The sequence below is a fragment of the Fundulus heteroclitus genome, chromosome 1, assembly GCF_011125445.2.
Source record: "Fundulus heteroclitus isolate FHET01 chromosome 1, MU-UCD_Fhet_4.1, whole genome shotgun sequence".
Taxonomy (NCBI): domain Eukaryota; kingdom Metazoa; phylum Chordata; class Actinopteri; order Cyprinodontiformes; family Fundulidae; genus Fundulus; species Fundulus heteroclitus.
This window is the reverse complement of record NC_046361.1, coordinates 11772336-11791032: the sequence shown is the minus strand read 5'-3', so window position 1 is coordinate 11791032 and position 18697 is coordinate 11772336. Positions and strand designations below refer to the sequence as shown.

General features: G+C 40.9%; 1 protein-coding gene across 2 annotated transcripts in view; it reads left to right on the top strand.

Annotated features, from left to right (window-relative positions):
• The first annotated feature begins 243 nt into the window (after positions 1 to 243).
• Positions 244 to 18697, top strand: part of soga1 (suppressor of glucose, autophagy associated 1) — a 132789-nt gene continuing 114335 nt past the window's right edge. For both annotated transcript variants that reach the window (XM_012866766.3, XM_012866765.3), the window contains exons 1-3: positions 244 to 1533; positions 10503 to 10604; positions 12946 to 13068. In XM_012866766.3, the coding sequence (XP_012722220.3) occupies positions 598 to 1533; positions 10503 to 10604; positions 12946 to 13068 (1161 nt within the window). In that variant the 5' untranslated portion in view covers positions 244 to 597. The remainder of the gene's footprint in view (positions 1534 to 10502; positions 10605 to 12945; positions 13069 to 18697) is intronic.

Genomic DNA, 18697 nt, shown 5'->3' with positions numbered 1-18697 from the left:
TGTCTCTCCTTTTCCAGTATAAAGCGCACATGAATTTGTCTTCTGCTCTTTGTGCTCTTCTTCTCACAGCGGCGGCGATAGAGCTTCAGAAATGAGATCGTCTCTCTCTCTCTCTCTCTCTCTCTCTCTCTCTCTCTCTCTCTCTCTCTCTCTCTCTCTCTCTTTCAACGCGTCCCATTATCTGGGCGGAGAGAGGAGGAGGAGGAGAAGGAGGAGGAGAAGGAGGGGGGGGGGGGTAGTGACCGTATCCACAGCGCTTCCCTCCCCTCAGACACAGTTGCTCTGAGCAGGAAACCGGTTCTCTGCGCAATGATCCTCGCAACGAAATCCTAAAGAAAGGACAGCACGACAACAAAGCGGACTACTTTGGAAATCTGCTCTACATCTTGGACTGCAGTTTGCATTTCTGCAGGGGTTTGGACTCGTCCTCCTCCGCTCCGTCCTGTTGCTCTGCACGCTCTCCCCCTTGGAGCTGGAGGACTGCTCCTCCTTTTGTGTTGCTCTGCGGTCGTTTGTTCAACTTCTAACCCCCCGGTTCAGCACAGAGGCGCCGGGGGTTGTTTTCTGCCTTTTCTTGCGTCGCCCTAAACGGAATGAATGACAAAAACAAAGGAGGTTGATGTCCATACTCCTCCGACTCACCTCGCCTTCGCCTCGCCCAAGGAACGGAGACTCCATCTCCGGCAGAAGATGGAAAGCGGAGGCGGGACGCAGAGCTCGGACGGCGGCCAGGCGCAGCACGCGGTGCCCGGTCAGCCGCAGCAGCCCCACCGGGCTGAAGCGGCCGAGAAGAAGAAGAAGATCAACCGGGCGCCGTCTCCGGCGAGGCCGAAGGATGTGCCCGGGTGGTCGCTCACGAAGATCCGCGGCGGGATCGGGACCACGAGCCTGAGCGTCAAGCCCGGGGCGATCCATCTGGGCAGCCGCGTTTCCAGGCGCAGTCCCGTGGGCAGCCTCGCCGGGAAGGACGGCAAAGCCGACAGAGCGGGCGGTAAGACGGCTGGAAAATCCTCCCTCCTGTCCAAGACCTCGGCGTCCAAAACGCCGAAGAGCACCGGCGGCCGGAGGAAGGTGTCGGACGCCAGCACGGCATCCGAAGACCTGTCGAAGGACTCCGGGTGCGCCGCGGGGAAGCTCTCCCCGACAGACAGCAGCTCCGAGCTGTCGGACTGCGCCTCCGAGGAGAACAAGCTGTCAGCGGATGCCGGGAGCAGCGACGCCGAGTCGAGGAGCAGCCGCGGTCCGGAAGGAGAGAACGGCGCGTCGGCGGACAGAGCTGGTCAGCGGGCTGCCGCCAGGAACGCCTGCGCCTCCGCCGAGAGAGACGAGAAGGATCGGCTCTCTCTGAGCGTGGAGACCGGGGAGGAGAGCATTTCACCGGGCGAGGAGCGGTCGAACATCTCGTTTGACAGCAGGGTGCCCGCCAGCACGTCCCTGGCTTTCTCGGACCTCACGGAGGAGTTCACTGACGGCATGCATGAGGAGTACCTCAGGGAAATAGAAGAGCTGAGATCTGAAAACGATTACCTCAAAGTAAGTACAATGCAGTTTTACGCGTAACCGCGGTTCTCTGGACGCACGATCCAAGGCTGTTAAGATGCTTTATTGTCAGACAGAAACATTCAAAGTCTCATCATTTTATACTTTACAACGCCGCAATACCTGTTCCAGTCTAAGCTGCTGAAATGGCTGTTTTTGCCCTGATTTTTTCTCTCATGTGAAGATTTTTTTGGGGGGAAGCCCTCTGCGCATGATCTGTGAAAGACGTACGCAGAAGGACGACAACATTGTTGTGACTAGACTTTAAAAGCCGGATAGATCCTGCTCTCCATTTATGAAACGTGGAGGGAATAATTTGAACAGTTGCACCTTAGGTTTGCAGATTGTGCCTCATCAAATTATACTGCAGGTTTTTGTTATTGGTGGTCGTGGTGATGATGATGATGATGGAGGTCTGGACATGTTTTATCATGTACATCAGGATGTTAACGTTGGCGTAGATGAAAGCAATATTGCAGCATCCCATTATCAAAGCGCTCTGTCGTTAGAGCCCCTCTACGGGGTTGATTTTAAGTGCTGGAGTGTGCCACCTCCTACTGCCCGCATCTGTTCTCAAAGCCCCTCTTTTTTTTTTTGCAGTAGCTGTGCAGACACGAAGTAGGCCGAATTTAGATTTTCTGAGTTCGTGGCTGGCAATAAAACAAGAACACACCATGAAGTTGAAGATCCAGCTGTGAAAGTTGGACGTTGCAGACCAGCCCTTTGTTCACTATCCAACAGGGCGCTCGTGTATAAAACAAAGTGAAAGTTGCAGGCATATAAAGTGTTTATCAGCACTTCTGACAGTTTCAGTCTCATTAAACCAGTGGCACGCATTGAACATGGTCCATTTGACTTGGAGGCATAAATGGAAGGTAAAAATGATTATTAGTTTGCATTTCTGCTAATATCTGCGAATAAAGTAAAAGTAAATCCCATTGGCTTCACACACTGAAGTCCGAGATCTGAGCTCGGACTTCAGAGACAACCCGAACGCACCTATAAACCTCCCATTTAGCCCGGACCGTTTGCTCTTTCCTCCAGGCTTGATTGATTCATGTTTTGGTACCCGAACTTACCCAGGAGGCTGTCTCCAGCCTGTCTGCAAATGAGCTCATCCACCTAAATGTCTTCGACAGATTGGACTGTCAGTTACTATACGATTCCTGATCCAAAGGAAATGCACGACACACCAGGTCATGAGAAGAGATACAAACACGGAGGTTTGTTTTGGCAGAAAGCAAATGCCGTGTCCTAACCGATCCAAAACTTATGTGACGCTTGCTCGTGGAGGTTGAAAAGTACAAACGTTGTGTTTATAGACATGGTTAACATGCTAGAGCCCTGACACACACAATATTCTTGGAGTGAAAAGTGTTTGGACTTACAGTAAACAATACAGCCTTGTTTCAATGGTCCATCTTTTGTAGGGCTGGGCATCGATTCAAATTTCAAGAATCAATTTGATTCGGATTCTCAAGTTTTAGAATCGATTATTTTCAATCCAATCTGGCCCAATCGCAAATTGGCTTGCTAGTATTTATTTATTTTTTTGCTGTTACCTGAATTTCATGACTGTGTAGTTATGCAACATGTTGATACTAGTATTATATTAACATTCAACAACAAATTAATAAAGTAATGGTAGTTAATGGCAGCTGTAAGGACCAAAGCCTCTCCCTGCATGTGGAGACAGTTGCTTTCACAAACATGCTGTGGGGCAGAAAGCCCAAAAAGATCTAGGGTAGAAAACAGAGGATGGCAGAAATATCTCCAGCTGCTATTTGGACACTAACCTGGTGCATTATTAAAAATATGACATTAAAAATTCACCCCCCCAGAGTGGAGTGTGAGGTGGAAATGCCAGCTCACACATTTAAGGTTCACAGTGGAAAATGCATTCTTTAAAAGTTGATCTTTGGTTATATGAATCGATCTTTAGGAATTCATTCTTAAACACTTCACTGCTGATACAAGTGAAACCTAACCACGTCATCAGGTGATATTATAGTAGAACTTGTCTGGAGATATTATTGTTTTTTTAATTAAAAAAAAAAACCTTTTAGGTCCCACATACTGCCTGCAGACAGTTAAAAGCAACACAATTGAATCCTCCGGTCAAGCCTACCTTGCGATTGACAGATAAAGGGAAAGATCAATTAGGGAGCATGTCCCGAAGCGCTCGCTGGGTCTGACCAGACAAGCCGGTAATTGTCAAAGATTGATTGGGAACCTTGGCTGATCAGGAACACTTGCCTCTGTCTTTCTGTTTTTTATATACCCATGAAGTCCTGGAGGGAGAGTGTTAATTGTTTCAGCATCACTTTGTTCTTCAAACAGATTACCTTACAATGGTTTTTGTTTTTTTAGCAGGACCGATGCCTTTAACCCAAATGTAAGTTTCAGAAAGCAATAAAAAAGACCTTCCTTAAGTCTATTGAGATTGTTAACCGTGAAAAAACAAAAACTGCACTGCATCATGACTTTAGTTGTATAAGCCAACGTCTATGCGTTGTTTTCCTACAGAGTCTCAATGTCTGTGCGGGAAAATTCTTATTAGAAAATTAGTTTGCAAAGCATAGGAGTTCTAAGACATTCATCTTTTCTTTACCCCTGAGCTTGCTTTATATAATTAAAACTTACTGTAAAAAAAAAAAAAAAAAAAAAAAAAAAAAAAATGCCAAACTGTGCACTGATTGCTCAAATGATAAAATGATCCCTATTTTCTGAATGTGGTAGTTGACTATTAAAACACCTACTTACCTATCTCCTAAAACTGACATTTATTTGGATTTGTGCCTTTTTTTGCTAGTAAAACACTAAAGTAGAACAAGACTAAAGACATTCTCTCTTCTTTAAAGCTACTTTTTAACGTCCCCTGACTGTCAGGGGCCACAAAAAAATTTGACATATATAAATGTGAGCTTTTGGGATGATTTAGATTATTTTGTCACGGGGCCCATAATTCTTGGTGGCACCCCTGCCTCTGAGTGCTGTTGTTTTTCTACGGCAGGCTGCAGATTGAATATAGGACATGATGGTTCAGCTCTACCTCCTTAGACCACAGCAAAGCCTCCTGGGAGAGCGTGCAGTGAAGCTAATCTGTTGTTTCAGCTGTGAGGAACACCTGGTCAGAAATACTAAGATCTAAACAGCATACTGTTTAAGCGTCAGATTACCAGATTTGGGCTAAGTCTTTATTCTAAATCTTATGTCACCACCAATACGCCTCATTTGCCACTCTTTGTCATTGTTTGGTCTGCATCTCAAGGCTGTTGCCTGTCTGTCTGCCTCTGTATTACTACAGCATGTGCTTCTGGTACTGACTCTGGCTATCAGTCGGTAATTCCCCTTTAAACAGCTGTCAGCTGTTGAAATCTTCCATGCTCTGACTTGGTACCACAGAGTGTTTAATTTCGATTTACAGATCTTTAGCAGCCACGGTGTGGTGAAAAATACCACTTACTATGGCTAATGTCAAACTTCCTGCTTCCCCAAATCAATGTGTGGTAGGCAAACAGCATTTTCATTGTTTTCCAACATTTTGCTCTCTTTTGCGTTTTTCCTTCAGCATGACGTTAAAGGATTATTAGACTAATGGCCGTACAAGTATGTCTTTCCTGCTTATCGTTATCCTGCTGGATTGAAAAAGATTTCCCCCTTGCCTTGACTTCATTTTTGTGGAATTTCTGTCCTATGACTACAGTTCCAGATACGAGATGAGCACCAGTGGACCTTTTATAGATGAGAAAAAGGTCAGAATCAGTGAGATTACTCCACTGCACTGTTCGCCGCTGGCAACACAATATTTTATGTTCCTTGCAGGGGCAATGTTTTGTACCTGCTGTGACAACCTAGGACATGCGCAAATTATCTCATACATAATTATCAGTAACCTTTTGGAAATGTGGTGGAAATGTGACGAGGATCAAATTCAAATTAAATTGGAATGGGGTGTAAAGCAATGTAAATGAAAAAGGCAAACAGTATACAATTTCATAAATGTATATTTGAGGTTTGAGCATTTTTTGACTGTTTATCTCTGTAATGAAAAAAAAAAATCTGCACTTAAAAAAAAATACTGAGTACTTTGGTAGAAAATGTTTTCTTTAGTGGTACAAAAGGGAAGCAGGAAGGGACAAAACGACCCGACGACTTTGGAGCCGAATGCTTTTGTTACCTGTTCGAATATTTTATACATATGTTTTGACAATGCTGATTTAAAATAAAGACAATTTCTATTTTTTGGGTTCTTTGAAGCTTTCCTGATAGCTGAGGTGTATCCGTGATTGAAGAAGGCAGGTTTTAAACCTCACATCTGAATATGTGAATTTGTTACAGGTTAACCCGACTGTTTAAATATGAAGCTACAGCAGATGAATGCTAGCTTAGCGAAGCTCGTCAGACATCCTGGTTCTGAAAAAAATACATCTATGTTTACTATGACTACCAAGCAAACAAGACGGAGAGTGGCTTTGTCTGAGTTTATAAATGCCGTTCAATGTTATTTTTTCCCACCACGCTTTTCTGTTGTTTTTTTTTCTTTGGCTATCTTGCAGTTTATGTTAAGTTAAGCTAGCAACCTCCAACCTGTAGTCCTGTATTTGCTACAAATGATTATTAGCATAAAATATAAAAAGAAACATGTTCTTTGACTTTTACTGATACTCTTAAACATTTTTATTTAGAATTTAAAAACTGTCTTGAATAGTGGCCATCCTTGGAGAAAAGGCTGTGATGATAACATTAGCATCAAAATAGACCTATGTTTCACTTTGCTTAAGTTCCAGCAATCACACTGAAGATAATAAATGGCAGGGGTGTGGAGAAAAGGACTTGCCTCACTTATTCTCTGTCCTCCCGTCATGAGACAAATGGTTCCTACCGTCCTCAATTGTTCATGTATCACAACAAGAGACTGAATGACATCATAAAAGGGAAATCTGAAAGTTGTGGTAACAAAAAAGGTCACATTGCCTTTAAATCACAAAATACCTTCCAAAAGTTGTCTCACTCTGTACTTTTTTCACATTTTGTATTGTTATAATACCAAACTCTTTAGAATACCAAAATATTTTTGAGAGGATCGTGTTTGATAGCTTCAGCACAATGTAAATAGATAATAAAGGAAAGGAAAAATATACATGGTTACAATATATATATATATAAAAAAAAAAAAAACAAGAAAAGTGTGGTGTGCATTTGTATTCCACCCTCTTGAGTTAGTTCTTTGTAGAATTTCTTATGACTTTCTTTTAAAAATGGTTCATCATTCTCTCCAACCTAGTTTTGAAGCACCTCCATGTCTTGGTAGGTTTGTGGAGTTGTCAATTGATGGTGGATTGAACAGTGCTGATGTTTTCTAACCTAAACCAGATTTAAACTTCTTTACAACCTTTCCCCTGATCTGTCTCCTGTGCTCCTTAGTCTTCACGATGCTGTTTGTTCTCTAATGTTCTCCAACAAAACTCTAAGGCCAGAAACAGAACAGCTGCGATTACACAGAGACATTCCACACAGGTGGACTCTTCATTAATTTGGGGACTTCCAAAGTCATTTTGCACTCTATTTTATTGAGGGACCTGACTGTAAACGTGCACAGCCCTATTTTCAGATTTTTCTTCCCTGTATGCTACTTTGTGTCTGTGAATCATGCAAACCGGCAACATGAACAATGAACTCTGAAATCAAAGCCAGTGAGAGAGGTGACTACAGCAGAAGCATGATTTCAAAATTTATATCGTCTGACTCTTAAACATGACAGCTGATTGGTTGATTTCCTCTCCTGACTGGCTGGGTGTTCACATGACAGAGACAATCTTCCCTTTTCTTTCTTAGTTAGCTGTGAAAAGCAGGTCAGTGGAACAAATTCTCCCTCTCTCTGGAAGTCTCTTACCACATTAACTTGTGATTCCCTGGTTCCATGTCCTCACTTTATACCTTCTTATCTGCCATGTTTCATCATCTTTGCATATAATAGGTCACCAGACATAGAGTGGAATGCATTTCTCTCAATTCTTAAATTCTCTGTAACTGTTTTCAAGTAAAACATTTTTTAGAGTTCTAGCCTTACCTTGGTGCATTGCTCCTCTTTAGTTTTTTTTTCTGTTTCCTCTACTATTGTCTTTTATTTCCCTATATTCCCCTCTCTTTCCTTCTGCAATATATGTCCTGCTCCCTGTATTGCACATTTGTACTTGTGGTCCTTGGAGAGCAGATTGCTTCTTGCCGCAGTCGATGTGAGTTTCATCAACAAATGTCTTAAACCAGTTTGCTTGCAGACACACAGGCACAATGCTGCCTTTTGATCCCAGACAATTTAAAGATACTATCCTTTGGTGTCTTTTTGCTCATTAAAACATGGACACATTAACAACAGAAAATGCAGTATAGTAAGAAAGTATGTATCAACTGTCGGATTTTACAAAATAAAAAAAAGTGTTTTGTTTTCGCTGATTTCTTTCCTTCACATAATGCATTGTTAGGAAAATATAGCTCATAACTTTAAAGGGGACACATCATGTTTTTCAATTCTTCCTTTTCACATTTAAATCATTCAGTTGTGATCTATATAAAGTAGAACTGCTATGCCTTGGTCTTAATTCCTTGTTAATTTACCCCATATTCCCCCTTTTTACCCCAGTTCTGAGGTGCATCTATAAGAGCAACCCGTTTTGGTGCTGTCTCTTTAAATCTAAAGGAGGAACTTCACTCCCTGCTCCCCTTCAGGTCGCAGAACATTTCACATCACCCTTATCTGCCATTTTTTGCAGTATGCTTGGGGGATAGGGATGGACGATAATTCAATAACAATATATATCGACTGATCGACGTATGGTGCAATAGAAAAAAACGAGCCAATAAAAAATTCAATACAAAACTAGTTTTCCTTCCTTTTTTATTCTAGCCTATCATGTAGGTTAATACTACAGTCTTTACATCCTCTCAACCAATCACAAACGCAGACCTAGGAACCAACGTCACCAAGCTCCGGCCCCTTCGAAAAGTTTAGAGAGCACACACTCTGTTTTTTCTTTTTTTAAAACTTGCAGTTTGGTAAAATTGATGGTTGAATAAATGGTTGAGTTTGAATTCAGTGTTTGTGTGTACGTTATCTAAAAATAGTTAATCAAGCAACAGCATAAAATGTCCAGGGCTGCACTTAAACATATGTTTGAATTTTTTCCTAATTATCGACGTTGATCAGTATGATTTCTATTTTATCGATATGCTTTTTTCTATATCGTCCAGCCCTACTGGGGGACAGTGTAATGAAACACTAAACATTTTGACTTATCCACTTTTAGCTTGGGCATCCTTCAGCTTGGACCACAAAATTGGTCCGAGAAATAAAAATGCTGGATTTGCAAAATTGGTAAGCAGGAAGTCCATGACCTTGTTTAGCAGCCTTGTAGCAAATACTGAGACATAAATCTTCAAAAAACTCAATAGCAAACAGAGAAACCTGAACGGCTTGAAAAATATGACCCAAACAGAACATAAGGATAGCACCAGGACTACATTCAAATTTTCTGCATTACAAAAGACTCTCAAGTACACAACCAAATGTTTTTAAGAGCTAAAAGGTTGATTTTGCATGATATGTTCCCTTTAACTGCAGCTTTACAGAGTATAAGCAGACACCTTTCAACAAGGAATTGAATTAAAAGTGTGATTAAAGAAGAAGAAAACTAGGACGATAGATACAAATGAACATGCTCAAAAGAATGCTGATCAGATGGGCCTTTTGTTATGTCACCAGAGGTAAAAAAAAAAATAATAATAATTTTGAGGGGGGAGGATGAATATTATAGAGCAATAGCAAAACAAATAGAAAATCTGACCACCATCTATATCATAAGTGAGTCTGGTGGAAAGGTTTATTTTTCATGTCAATATTTTCATGCTTCCCGTAGTATTCTGTTGTGGCAGCGACACATGCGAACCCTACCTACCGCTGAACCCACTTTGACTCATTCCTTATTCCACGCACACGCTCCACATCCCCAGAGCTTGTTGTTGCTACAGTAGCAGCTCTGCAGGAGCTGACCCAAATTATTCACTGTAGTAAATTGTGTCAGCACTACTACAGCTACTGCTGCATCCTGGCCCTTCCCCATTTCCTGTGATCCTCACACGCACGTGCTTACATAGCAGGGATTTTTAGCAAACATGCTTCTTGTCTCCAGCTCGCTATTGTGTCATAACCCTGTTGCCGTCACATCAAGACAGGCCGGCCAAACCTCTTCTCTCAGATGACAGTTTCATTGCACATAACTGCTACAAGAGCTGCACCCTAACCTCTGATTCAGAGATGATGCAATTCATGCGGCTTGAAATGAATAATTGATCGCTGTTTGTCTAACAGAGCAGTAGAAAGTAACATTTCTAGAGGTCATTTTTTATATGCTTTACTCATGTTCCTCGCACTGTGCCTTTCTTATTTCATCCTTTTTTTTGTCCAGAAACTTCCTGTGAGTGCTTGCTGCTCTCACCCAACCTTACGGTGGTGGTAAAACGTTTGACCTACCTGGTAATACGCTCATTCCTATGAGTTGGGAGAACATCTGGTAGTAAAATAGCTGAACCCAATAACTTTGGTTCTTTTAAGTCTATGTTTTGATGACCCTTTAGCTGATGATGTGGCAGACAGCCCGTTTTCTAAGTGTTAAGCGGCCATTAGACTTAGAAGATGAGCATACCCACAACGAGCCGGGTTTGATGAAGACGGTTATGTTGATAAGAAGGTCAATGCGATGGTATTTTCAGATAATTGCCTCGCCGTGGGAAGAGGTTTCAATAGCTCTTCCTTTATGTCCATATAACGCTCTCACCTTTTAACCGTGGTGCGCTCTTGACAGTCCATCAAATATGCAGTTTCAAGCATCTGACTTGAATTCCAATGGAAACAAAGCACTGCTTCCTTAACGCCCCCCTTTTTCTTTTTTTTTTACTTTCTCCAGGATGAGATGGAGGAGCTGAGGTCTGAGATGCTGGAAATGAGGGACATGTACATGGAGGACGATGTTTACCAGCTGCAGGAGCTGCGCCAACAACTGGAGCAGGTAAGAGCGAGTGAGATTCTGGGCTTTTTCTCTGCTGCCTTGGCTGGGAACGTTAAAGTACATCAGAGGATAATGCCGTGGCATGTTTTAAAGCAGGCAAGCAAGACAAAGGGTTATCACTCGTCAGATAGGTGCTTTTGATGCTAAGGCAAGACCGGTCTTAGTTTAGTTAGGAAACTGATCCCCGTGCTTTCCTTTGAAGTCGTCTGAGCCTATAATTTTGCAATGCTTAAACACCTAAGCCCTAAATGAAAGCAGAAGAATGTTATCTAGCATCATGGTGTCCTTGCAACACTGAGAACTTAATAGTCCCAGTTTTTATTTCATTAAATCTTGTAATGTTAGCCAGCTGACTTTCTTTTCATGTGACCAAATGCAAGAGGTGGTGCTAGATCTTACTGTTGATTAACAACATTGGGCCAGTCTGTGGTTGATGAGGCTCATCTGCTGACCTCAAATAAACTTCAGTGATGGCCATTACGACATCCTGTGGTTTTACATTTGATTTTATAGTAGACTCTTTTATTTAAAGCAACTCATAAACTGGACACAAATTTCAACTTAAGTGCTAAAGAAACACTTCTGATTATTAAGAGCAAGAAAGTGTTTAAAAGTGCAAGTTAGAGATGTAGAGCTATTCAGTATCTTCTTCTTTTCTATCCTGATTAATTTAAAACTGACCGTTAGTTCCAGAAGATGCAATTTCCCTTAAATAATATCAAGCAAATACTTCTGAATAACTACATACTACATTGTAGACATGTGCACATTACTTAATATTCATTTAACTGGACTATTTATACATTTGTAGACATTTACCAACCATACATCTGATTTTCTACTACTGTAATTTTGACTGCTATCAGATCTGTTACTGAGCAGTATGTTTTAGTCTGCAAATGCATTATTTTTTGGTTTTCTTTTGCTGTTATTGTATTGAAGAATTCATAAAGTATTGGAGGTTTCATACACCAACAATGTTGTGCAAGCATGATTTGGCTATGAAAATATTAATGTTTCTGTTTCTGAGTTTTCATTTCTCAAAGCAAGTTTAATGAAAACTCTAAGTTTGTCAACTACGAAATCAGGGAAACTCGAAGAGATGTCATTCAGTCTCTGTGTCTGTTACCGTAGAACATTCTCCCTAGAACAAACCTGGTCAGGAGCAGGTTTTTCTCAATGAACTCAGAGTGTCCTCTGTCTCTGCTCTCCTTAAAGCCACTCATGCCATTTCATTTCCTGATTCAGTCAGGAAAGTTCTGTCACAGTTCTGTACGAACAGTAGAAAAATCAGTCAGTAGGTCTGTTAGACACATTAAGTGTCAAAAACACAAACATGGCATGTCTTTTTGATGAGGATCCAATCAATGGAGGAGCGACACTAATTTGCAAAGAATTAAATATTCCTCAGGAGAGGATTATCAGACCACGTATAGAGGTCCTTTCATATCCAGATAGTATATTTATGAGCGCCACCGTTTTACCTCACAATCCATCACATAGATCCACAACCTTAACCATCCTTACATTTGCAGCATTACACATCGGAGTCATGCTCTCACATCCCAGAATATTTTGTGTGTAGCGTTTTTTTTTTTTTCGAACAGTACTTTTTTATGAATAATGGGTTTTCATACCCATGGCAGTATTTGATTTAAAATATTTTTTTCCCAACCAACTGTTGTTTTTTTCTGATAGGAATTTAGACGTGCGACGTAAATCTACCAAAGTTTTTAACAAGTGTCATTAAAATGAAAATATATTTTAGCTGCTTGTAGCTTTCATTCATCAGTAGCTTGACAGGAATAAGGGCAAAGAGAGAAGATGACGACATGCAGTAGTAGCCCAGGGGGTCGGGAATTGAACCCAGGACAGACACCACTCAACATTAATACTTAAATCGTAATTACCTCCAGTCAAAAGAGAAATATTAGTTCGATTAAAATGTTACTTTAAACCTAAGTTTGGCAGTGGGTTGAATAATTCTTGGCATATCTGTATCTTTAAGCATCTATACAAACTCCTTGTATCTATTACAACGGAAGTTATTTTCCATAAATAATACACCCTAATACACATTGCTTTCACTGGCACATGTTAAACCATATTGTTATTCTGGCCCCAGGATGTACTCTGACACACTGATCCACTCAGTCTCACTGTGCTGCTCATCTATAACCACTGTTTTGAGTTTCAGTTCTTACATTTTAATCCATTCCAAAGGAATTAAATTAACACACTTTGCTCTAAGTGTTTTGTACGGTCATATTTTTCTATTGACTGCAGCACAAGAAAGGCTTATAGACACATGACATATCGCATCGTGTCTTTCTCCCTTCAGGCAAATAAAACCTGCCGTATCCTGCAGTACCGACTGAGGAAGGCAGAGCGGCGCTCTCTCCGCGTGGCCCAAACAGGGCAGGTGGATGGAGAGTTGATAAGGACACTGGAGCAAGATGTAAAAGTAAGTGTTTATGTTTGCAATGGTTTTACAAAATAATACTCTTAGTTTACATAGCAGCAAGACAACAGCTGATATGGAACAAAAACACAATCTCACTGTGGTTACACATTTGTTTACCGACTTTAAAGAGTGTAGCCAGATGTACATTGGTACAAATCAAAATCGTTTGGTTCGCTAATTTTCTTTTAACAATCTAATTTAGCTTCTGCTCTAAAATAATTTGCTGTTTATCATCATGTTATTGAAAAAATAAAAATATGACCTTTTTGTCAGAGGTTTGCAAAAGGAATATAAACGTCTTTACGTTTGGCTTGCATTCTTTTTTATGTGGACTGATTTGAATTTACTGTGAATTTTTCTTAACCTGGCAAGTCAGATTGATAATGTGTAGCACTCTCCATTCTACACATTATCAGTCTGGGAATGCTTCCATCTAATCTGTTTGGGGAAAGGTAGGACATTTAGCAGAACTCTCCAAGCTGATTGGTCGAAGTGACACCTAGTGCCCACCTACCAGAGGCTAGTTTTAGCCAATCACGGTATTAAAGGAAGATGAAAGCAGCACACGTTATGAGAAACCACAACACATTAAGTTGGTCAAGTAACTTCTTGCTGTTCTTCTTGTTAAAAGATGAAATCTTGGATTCTGACCAAACAGATGTGATAGCAGAGGCTAAACGCCCGTCTTCTTGCAATGCCATTTTTATGCTGTTTCGGCTGAGGGCTCAGCAGCTCTTACTTTAATCACAGCTGTATGTCCCGTCTTAAACCATAGTACTGCAAAGTGATTGGCCTGAATCGTTTTTCGTTCGGCCACAAATGGTTGAACAGGGAGCGGTACAATATAGATTTTTGTATAACTCTAGGTGGCTAACGGACCACTCTTCTTGGCTGAATTGGTTGTGTTCATTCAAGTTGGTTAATTTCTTGACACAGACCCAGCTTTCCAAAACATTAAGATAAATGTCCTTCCAGTATAGTTGATTAGTGTTTTTTGTCCAGTTTCCTCCACCTACTTAAACATTTATGTTGAAGAATTGGAAGGAAGTACTACTTATCTTTTATTATTTGGTCCATCTAGTGCAGTGAACTGTACCATTGGCATTAAAACCACAGCTTAATGCTAACACCAACATGGCTGACAGCTGGTACAGCATTTTTAGGTCTAAAAGTCTCACTTTGACTTCTCCAAACCTTGGTCTTGCCATTTTGGCTAAGTTATTCAACCTTGTCTGGCCATGAGGCTTAGCTGACGCTGGGTTGCTTCAAATCTCAGTTCTCTGTAAAAGTTTGCTGTTCTGCACTATCTCAGTCCATAGTTATGTACAACTAGCTAGGCTTCAACCTTGTTGCTTCTTGGCTTGTTTTTAAAATATATTTTATATAATATTTAAGTCTTTTTCTTTCACCTAAGGGACCTAATTTGGGTCAGACGGTTGGAAGTCAGACATAACTGTGTTTTTCAGCAGAACAATGATTCTTTGATGACATCATGCATGAATATGAGCAGATGTCTTGCCCAGAGATAAAAGTGCTCCTCCCAGGTTGATTCTTGGTTTAGTCTCTAAAATATAACCACCATATTATGCTATCATAAGCCTGTGTGGAAGGATGTCACCTGACTGTGTTGCAGGTAGTAAGTGCAAACTTTCTCTAAGTTATTTCAGGCAGGCTCACAGAAATTTAGAAAAAAAACTCTCTCCAGGACTTACAGCTAACCTCATGTTTTATCCCAAGAAACCCTTGACAGCAGATTACATTCACACAGAAACAGATACGGTTAATGCACGCGTCCTTCAGAGTGTGTGCAAACAATCTACAGTCATCCCAGTCACTTCAGGAATCTCCGATAAAGGCCTTTTCAACATAAACACTAAGTGAGTACTGGCTGTGTAAGAGTGTGTTTTGTCACACTCCCCCTGGACTGTGGCTGCTCTTTGTTAAATTTTTCCAACGTTCCACCAACGTTTTTGCCGCCGAGGAGGACACAGTGAGGTCTTTATACACTGCAAGAACGAGAGAGGCAGAGATTGCAAGAGTGGGAGGCCGTTGTGTCACTCTGAGGGCTTTCCAGTTGCTGCTGCTGTCTGCCGCTCAGCTGTTGTCTCACCATCTAGTATTTTTTTGAAAGATGGGATGGGAAGGAAAAAAGATGAGACTACATCCTGTGTGCATGGACTAAAAGGGGAGGGGAAACCCCTGTCTCTGTTTGAAAATTCAAATCAGCCAATCAGAGGGCAAAGGAAAAAAGGGGATGGAAATTGAAACTGGAAAATGTTACTTCGAAATAGAGCCAGCTTACATTTAATGATTGTTCTGTTTAAATAAGGACAGAACGAGAAGGATGTGAATGAGGAAGGAAACAACCACAGGGCAGCTTTTAAAGAAGACGTATGGGAGGATTTGAGGAATTTTGAACTGCGGTTCTCTTAAACCACTGTAGACAGTCAGTATCTTTCTTACAGTAGATAACACTCTTAACAATTTCCTTTGATATAAGCCCAGTTTAGTTGGTCCTGGAAGTTAAAGCTAAGGTTTCAAGACTGGCCCAAGCCAAAAAAAAATATTTCTCACCTTAAATTTAACACAACTTCCATCTAAACAAAAAAAAAAAGAAAGAGTTCTACCAAGTTATACAAACTCCATTTTGTAAACATTTAGACTGTTGTCAAGTTTGCATTCAATGTTTATTTACAGAGAAATTGTTGAAATTGTTGATTCGAATACCCTTATAAAGTAAGGGCTCTTCAGCCATAGCGGAAATGAGTCAGCAGTCGCCATGATAAGTGCTGTCTGAATATTGCCAGTAAGGAAGGGGGGAAGAAAAGAAGCCTGTATGCTCTCTCTCATGGCTAGTTTTGCCTATAGGAACCCCATGATGTCCATTACCGGCACTAAGAGGCCTTAAGGTATCCCACAATCCTTTGCTGTTACTGTTGACCCCGTGAGAGGTTACGGCACAGGGGCTAGGAGCTATTACGTATTAAGGGTATTCGGATGGTGCCGTTCATTACTATTTACACAGGAAATGAAGATAGGAGGTTGTGTGTCACCGATAATCTTCCTACGTGAAACACACACTAAGAACTAAGCTTGTAAAGTATTTCCAATCACTGTTTCAATAAGTACAAAAAAACATTGAAAAGTAAGGCAACCTAAAACAAAACAGAGTTCACCCAACTTTTATGTAAGGCTGTTTGTCTGACTGGAAACAATTTCCATGTCTTATTCCTAGGAAGATCTTTTGTGGCGCACTGCTTCCTATGTCCCCTTCGTGCTTAAATAATCATCTGCTTTTGCAGTAATAACTAGCCAAGGCAAAATGCGACAATGGTTTAAAAGAGGAGAAGATATTGTTAGCATAAACTACTATGATGCTTCTAAAACTCTACATATTTAAAGATGGAAGAAGCCGCTTCGGTCTTGGCCCTTCGTGAGCCAGCAATTAGGTTCAGCCTCAGCGATCCAGAACTAATCTGTATTTATACTAAGTGAAGATGCCAATAACCATCCACCTCAGGTAGGATACAGACTGCCTAATGCAGTTTGACAGAACCCTACTATAAAATTCCTAACTCTATAAGCAAAGTCTGCGTCTGTTATTAGAATTAGCAAAGATAAGACAGGAAACTGGAGTAAAGTGTCCTCTGGGAGAGAACTTGGACCCCTCTGTGTCTTTTTTTTTGTGGCTCCCTGGCAGCAGAGAGTCAGCCTCAAACGTCCGGTCAAGTTCCACCACACTGTTCAGAGTGGGCATGTTTGTCTTCTTGTGTTTGTGTGCGTGTGGAAGTGCATTAAGCCTTTTTGCTAATCTTCTCATGTTGTTGCACTTGTTTACTCTAGCAGCTTTATCATTATCTTTATAAAAACAGATGTGCTCCCTCTGACTTTACTGTGACCCAGCTGTCTGGGGAAAGCACTCAATATTAACGTGAATGTAGAAAACATGGAAATAAGTAGACGAGCAGTGTTGATAAGTGTCTCTAGCTGTTGAAGATCTGCAATTCTGATTTAAAAAATATAACCCTCTTTGAAAAATACAGCCGGTTTCCGGGAGAATCTCCAGGTTTTCTGCTAAGTGGAAAAGAGCCAAATTAGCCATCTGTCTGCAGCACACCCTTTCATCAAAGCACTTTTTTTTTACAGCAGGATGGCAGTACCTTGTACAAAAATGGCAACCTTTAAGCATGCTAACCGTCACCAGTGTACCAGTAAATATTGGTTATGGGATAAAATAGGTAGAGATGCACCGATCAGGATTTTTCCCTGGTTTCTATCAGTTCTGAACTGATGAGTCTGTCTTTCACAGATTTTGACCTTTTTTTTTAAATTTATTCTGCAGATGATAACACATAACAGAAACAAAATATAATGCAATTTTAAGATTATTCCCATTAATGCCTTAAAGCATATCTCCCTAACCTGTATCTCCTTTCCATGAAACTATAAAACTTAATTAAAACCCTTGTTCTTAGTTGTTGTGTTTATTGATCTGAGTTCTTAGTTTCGATGCATTTCATTAACGGGGAAACAAATCTGATATTTCAGTGTCTGAAATATCAGATTCCCACCTGTGGCCGATTTTCTGGTGCATCTTTAAAAATAAGAATCTGAATGAATGAAAATTTTAAAGAAATGCATATCATTTAATGGTACTGCAGATTTAGAGAGTGTCTGAGCCTGCAAAAACATTAGATATCTGAAATGTGGATATTTTCTCTTTAGCAGCAACATCCTCCTTCTTTGAAATAAAACTGGATGTTGGACCTGCTTAGTGCAGGTTGACCTTAACTTACTCCACAGCTCTGTCCTGAGCTGCTTTGCAAGAGTAAGTGGCTTAAATACTGTTGGCGTTTCAGGTTCCAGATTTGATGACTCACTCACATGCAAATGCAAACAAATCAGCAAATTCACACAAGCAAACTATTTGCTCTCTCTGAACGCTCCACTCTCACTTTATTTCTCCTTCCTTTCCACCTCTCTCCAAGACTGTAGGGTCGAGCGCTGAAAGAAAGAGAAAGATTTGTGTCACATGGATGTTTTGTGACAAGGAAAGCCTCGTTAGCGGGATCACATGCTCTAAGTTGTGTCAGTTTAGACGTCTTGTGTGCGTCTCTTGCATGCACATGACTTAGCAACGCACTGTTTGTGTTTGCCTGTCTGTGTGTGAAATGTGGGGACTGGTCAGTGTGGTGTAGAGCTATCACATTCTCCATGAGAACATCCAGCATCATTTCCTGTCCCGCTCGCACAATGCTCCCATTCCCACATGCTGCAGACATCTGGATGAATGCACGCACGCATGCACGCACGCACACACACACACACCAAGTATAAAAGGAAATGGTTGTTGGGATTCTCATGGAGTCAACAAAGCGTTACTTTGCTTGGAGGGGTGATGTTATCAGACATCTTTAATAGATCTGTTCTGCCGGATTTCTGTCGGAAAACAAATACATGCTTTAAAATAAACTATTTTTTTTCACTTAAATATATGTGGCAAATAGATGAGTTTTTTTCTAAGAATATTACATGAAGGGACGGTCTCATGCCTTTGCCTTCAGCAGAGATAAGTGATTCGGATTGTGGTTGACGCTTTACTGTCTGTGCCCAAATAAGGTGAGAGCGC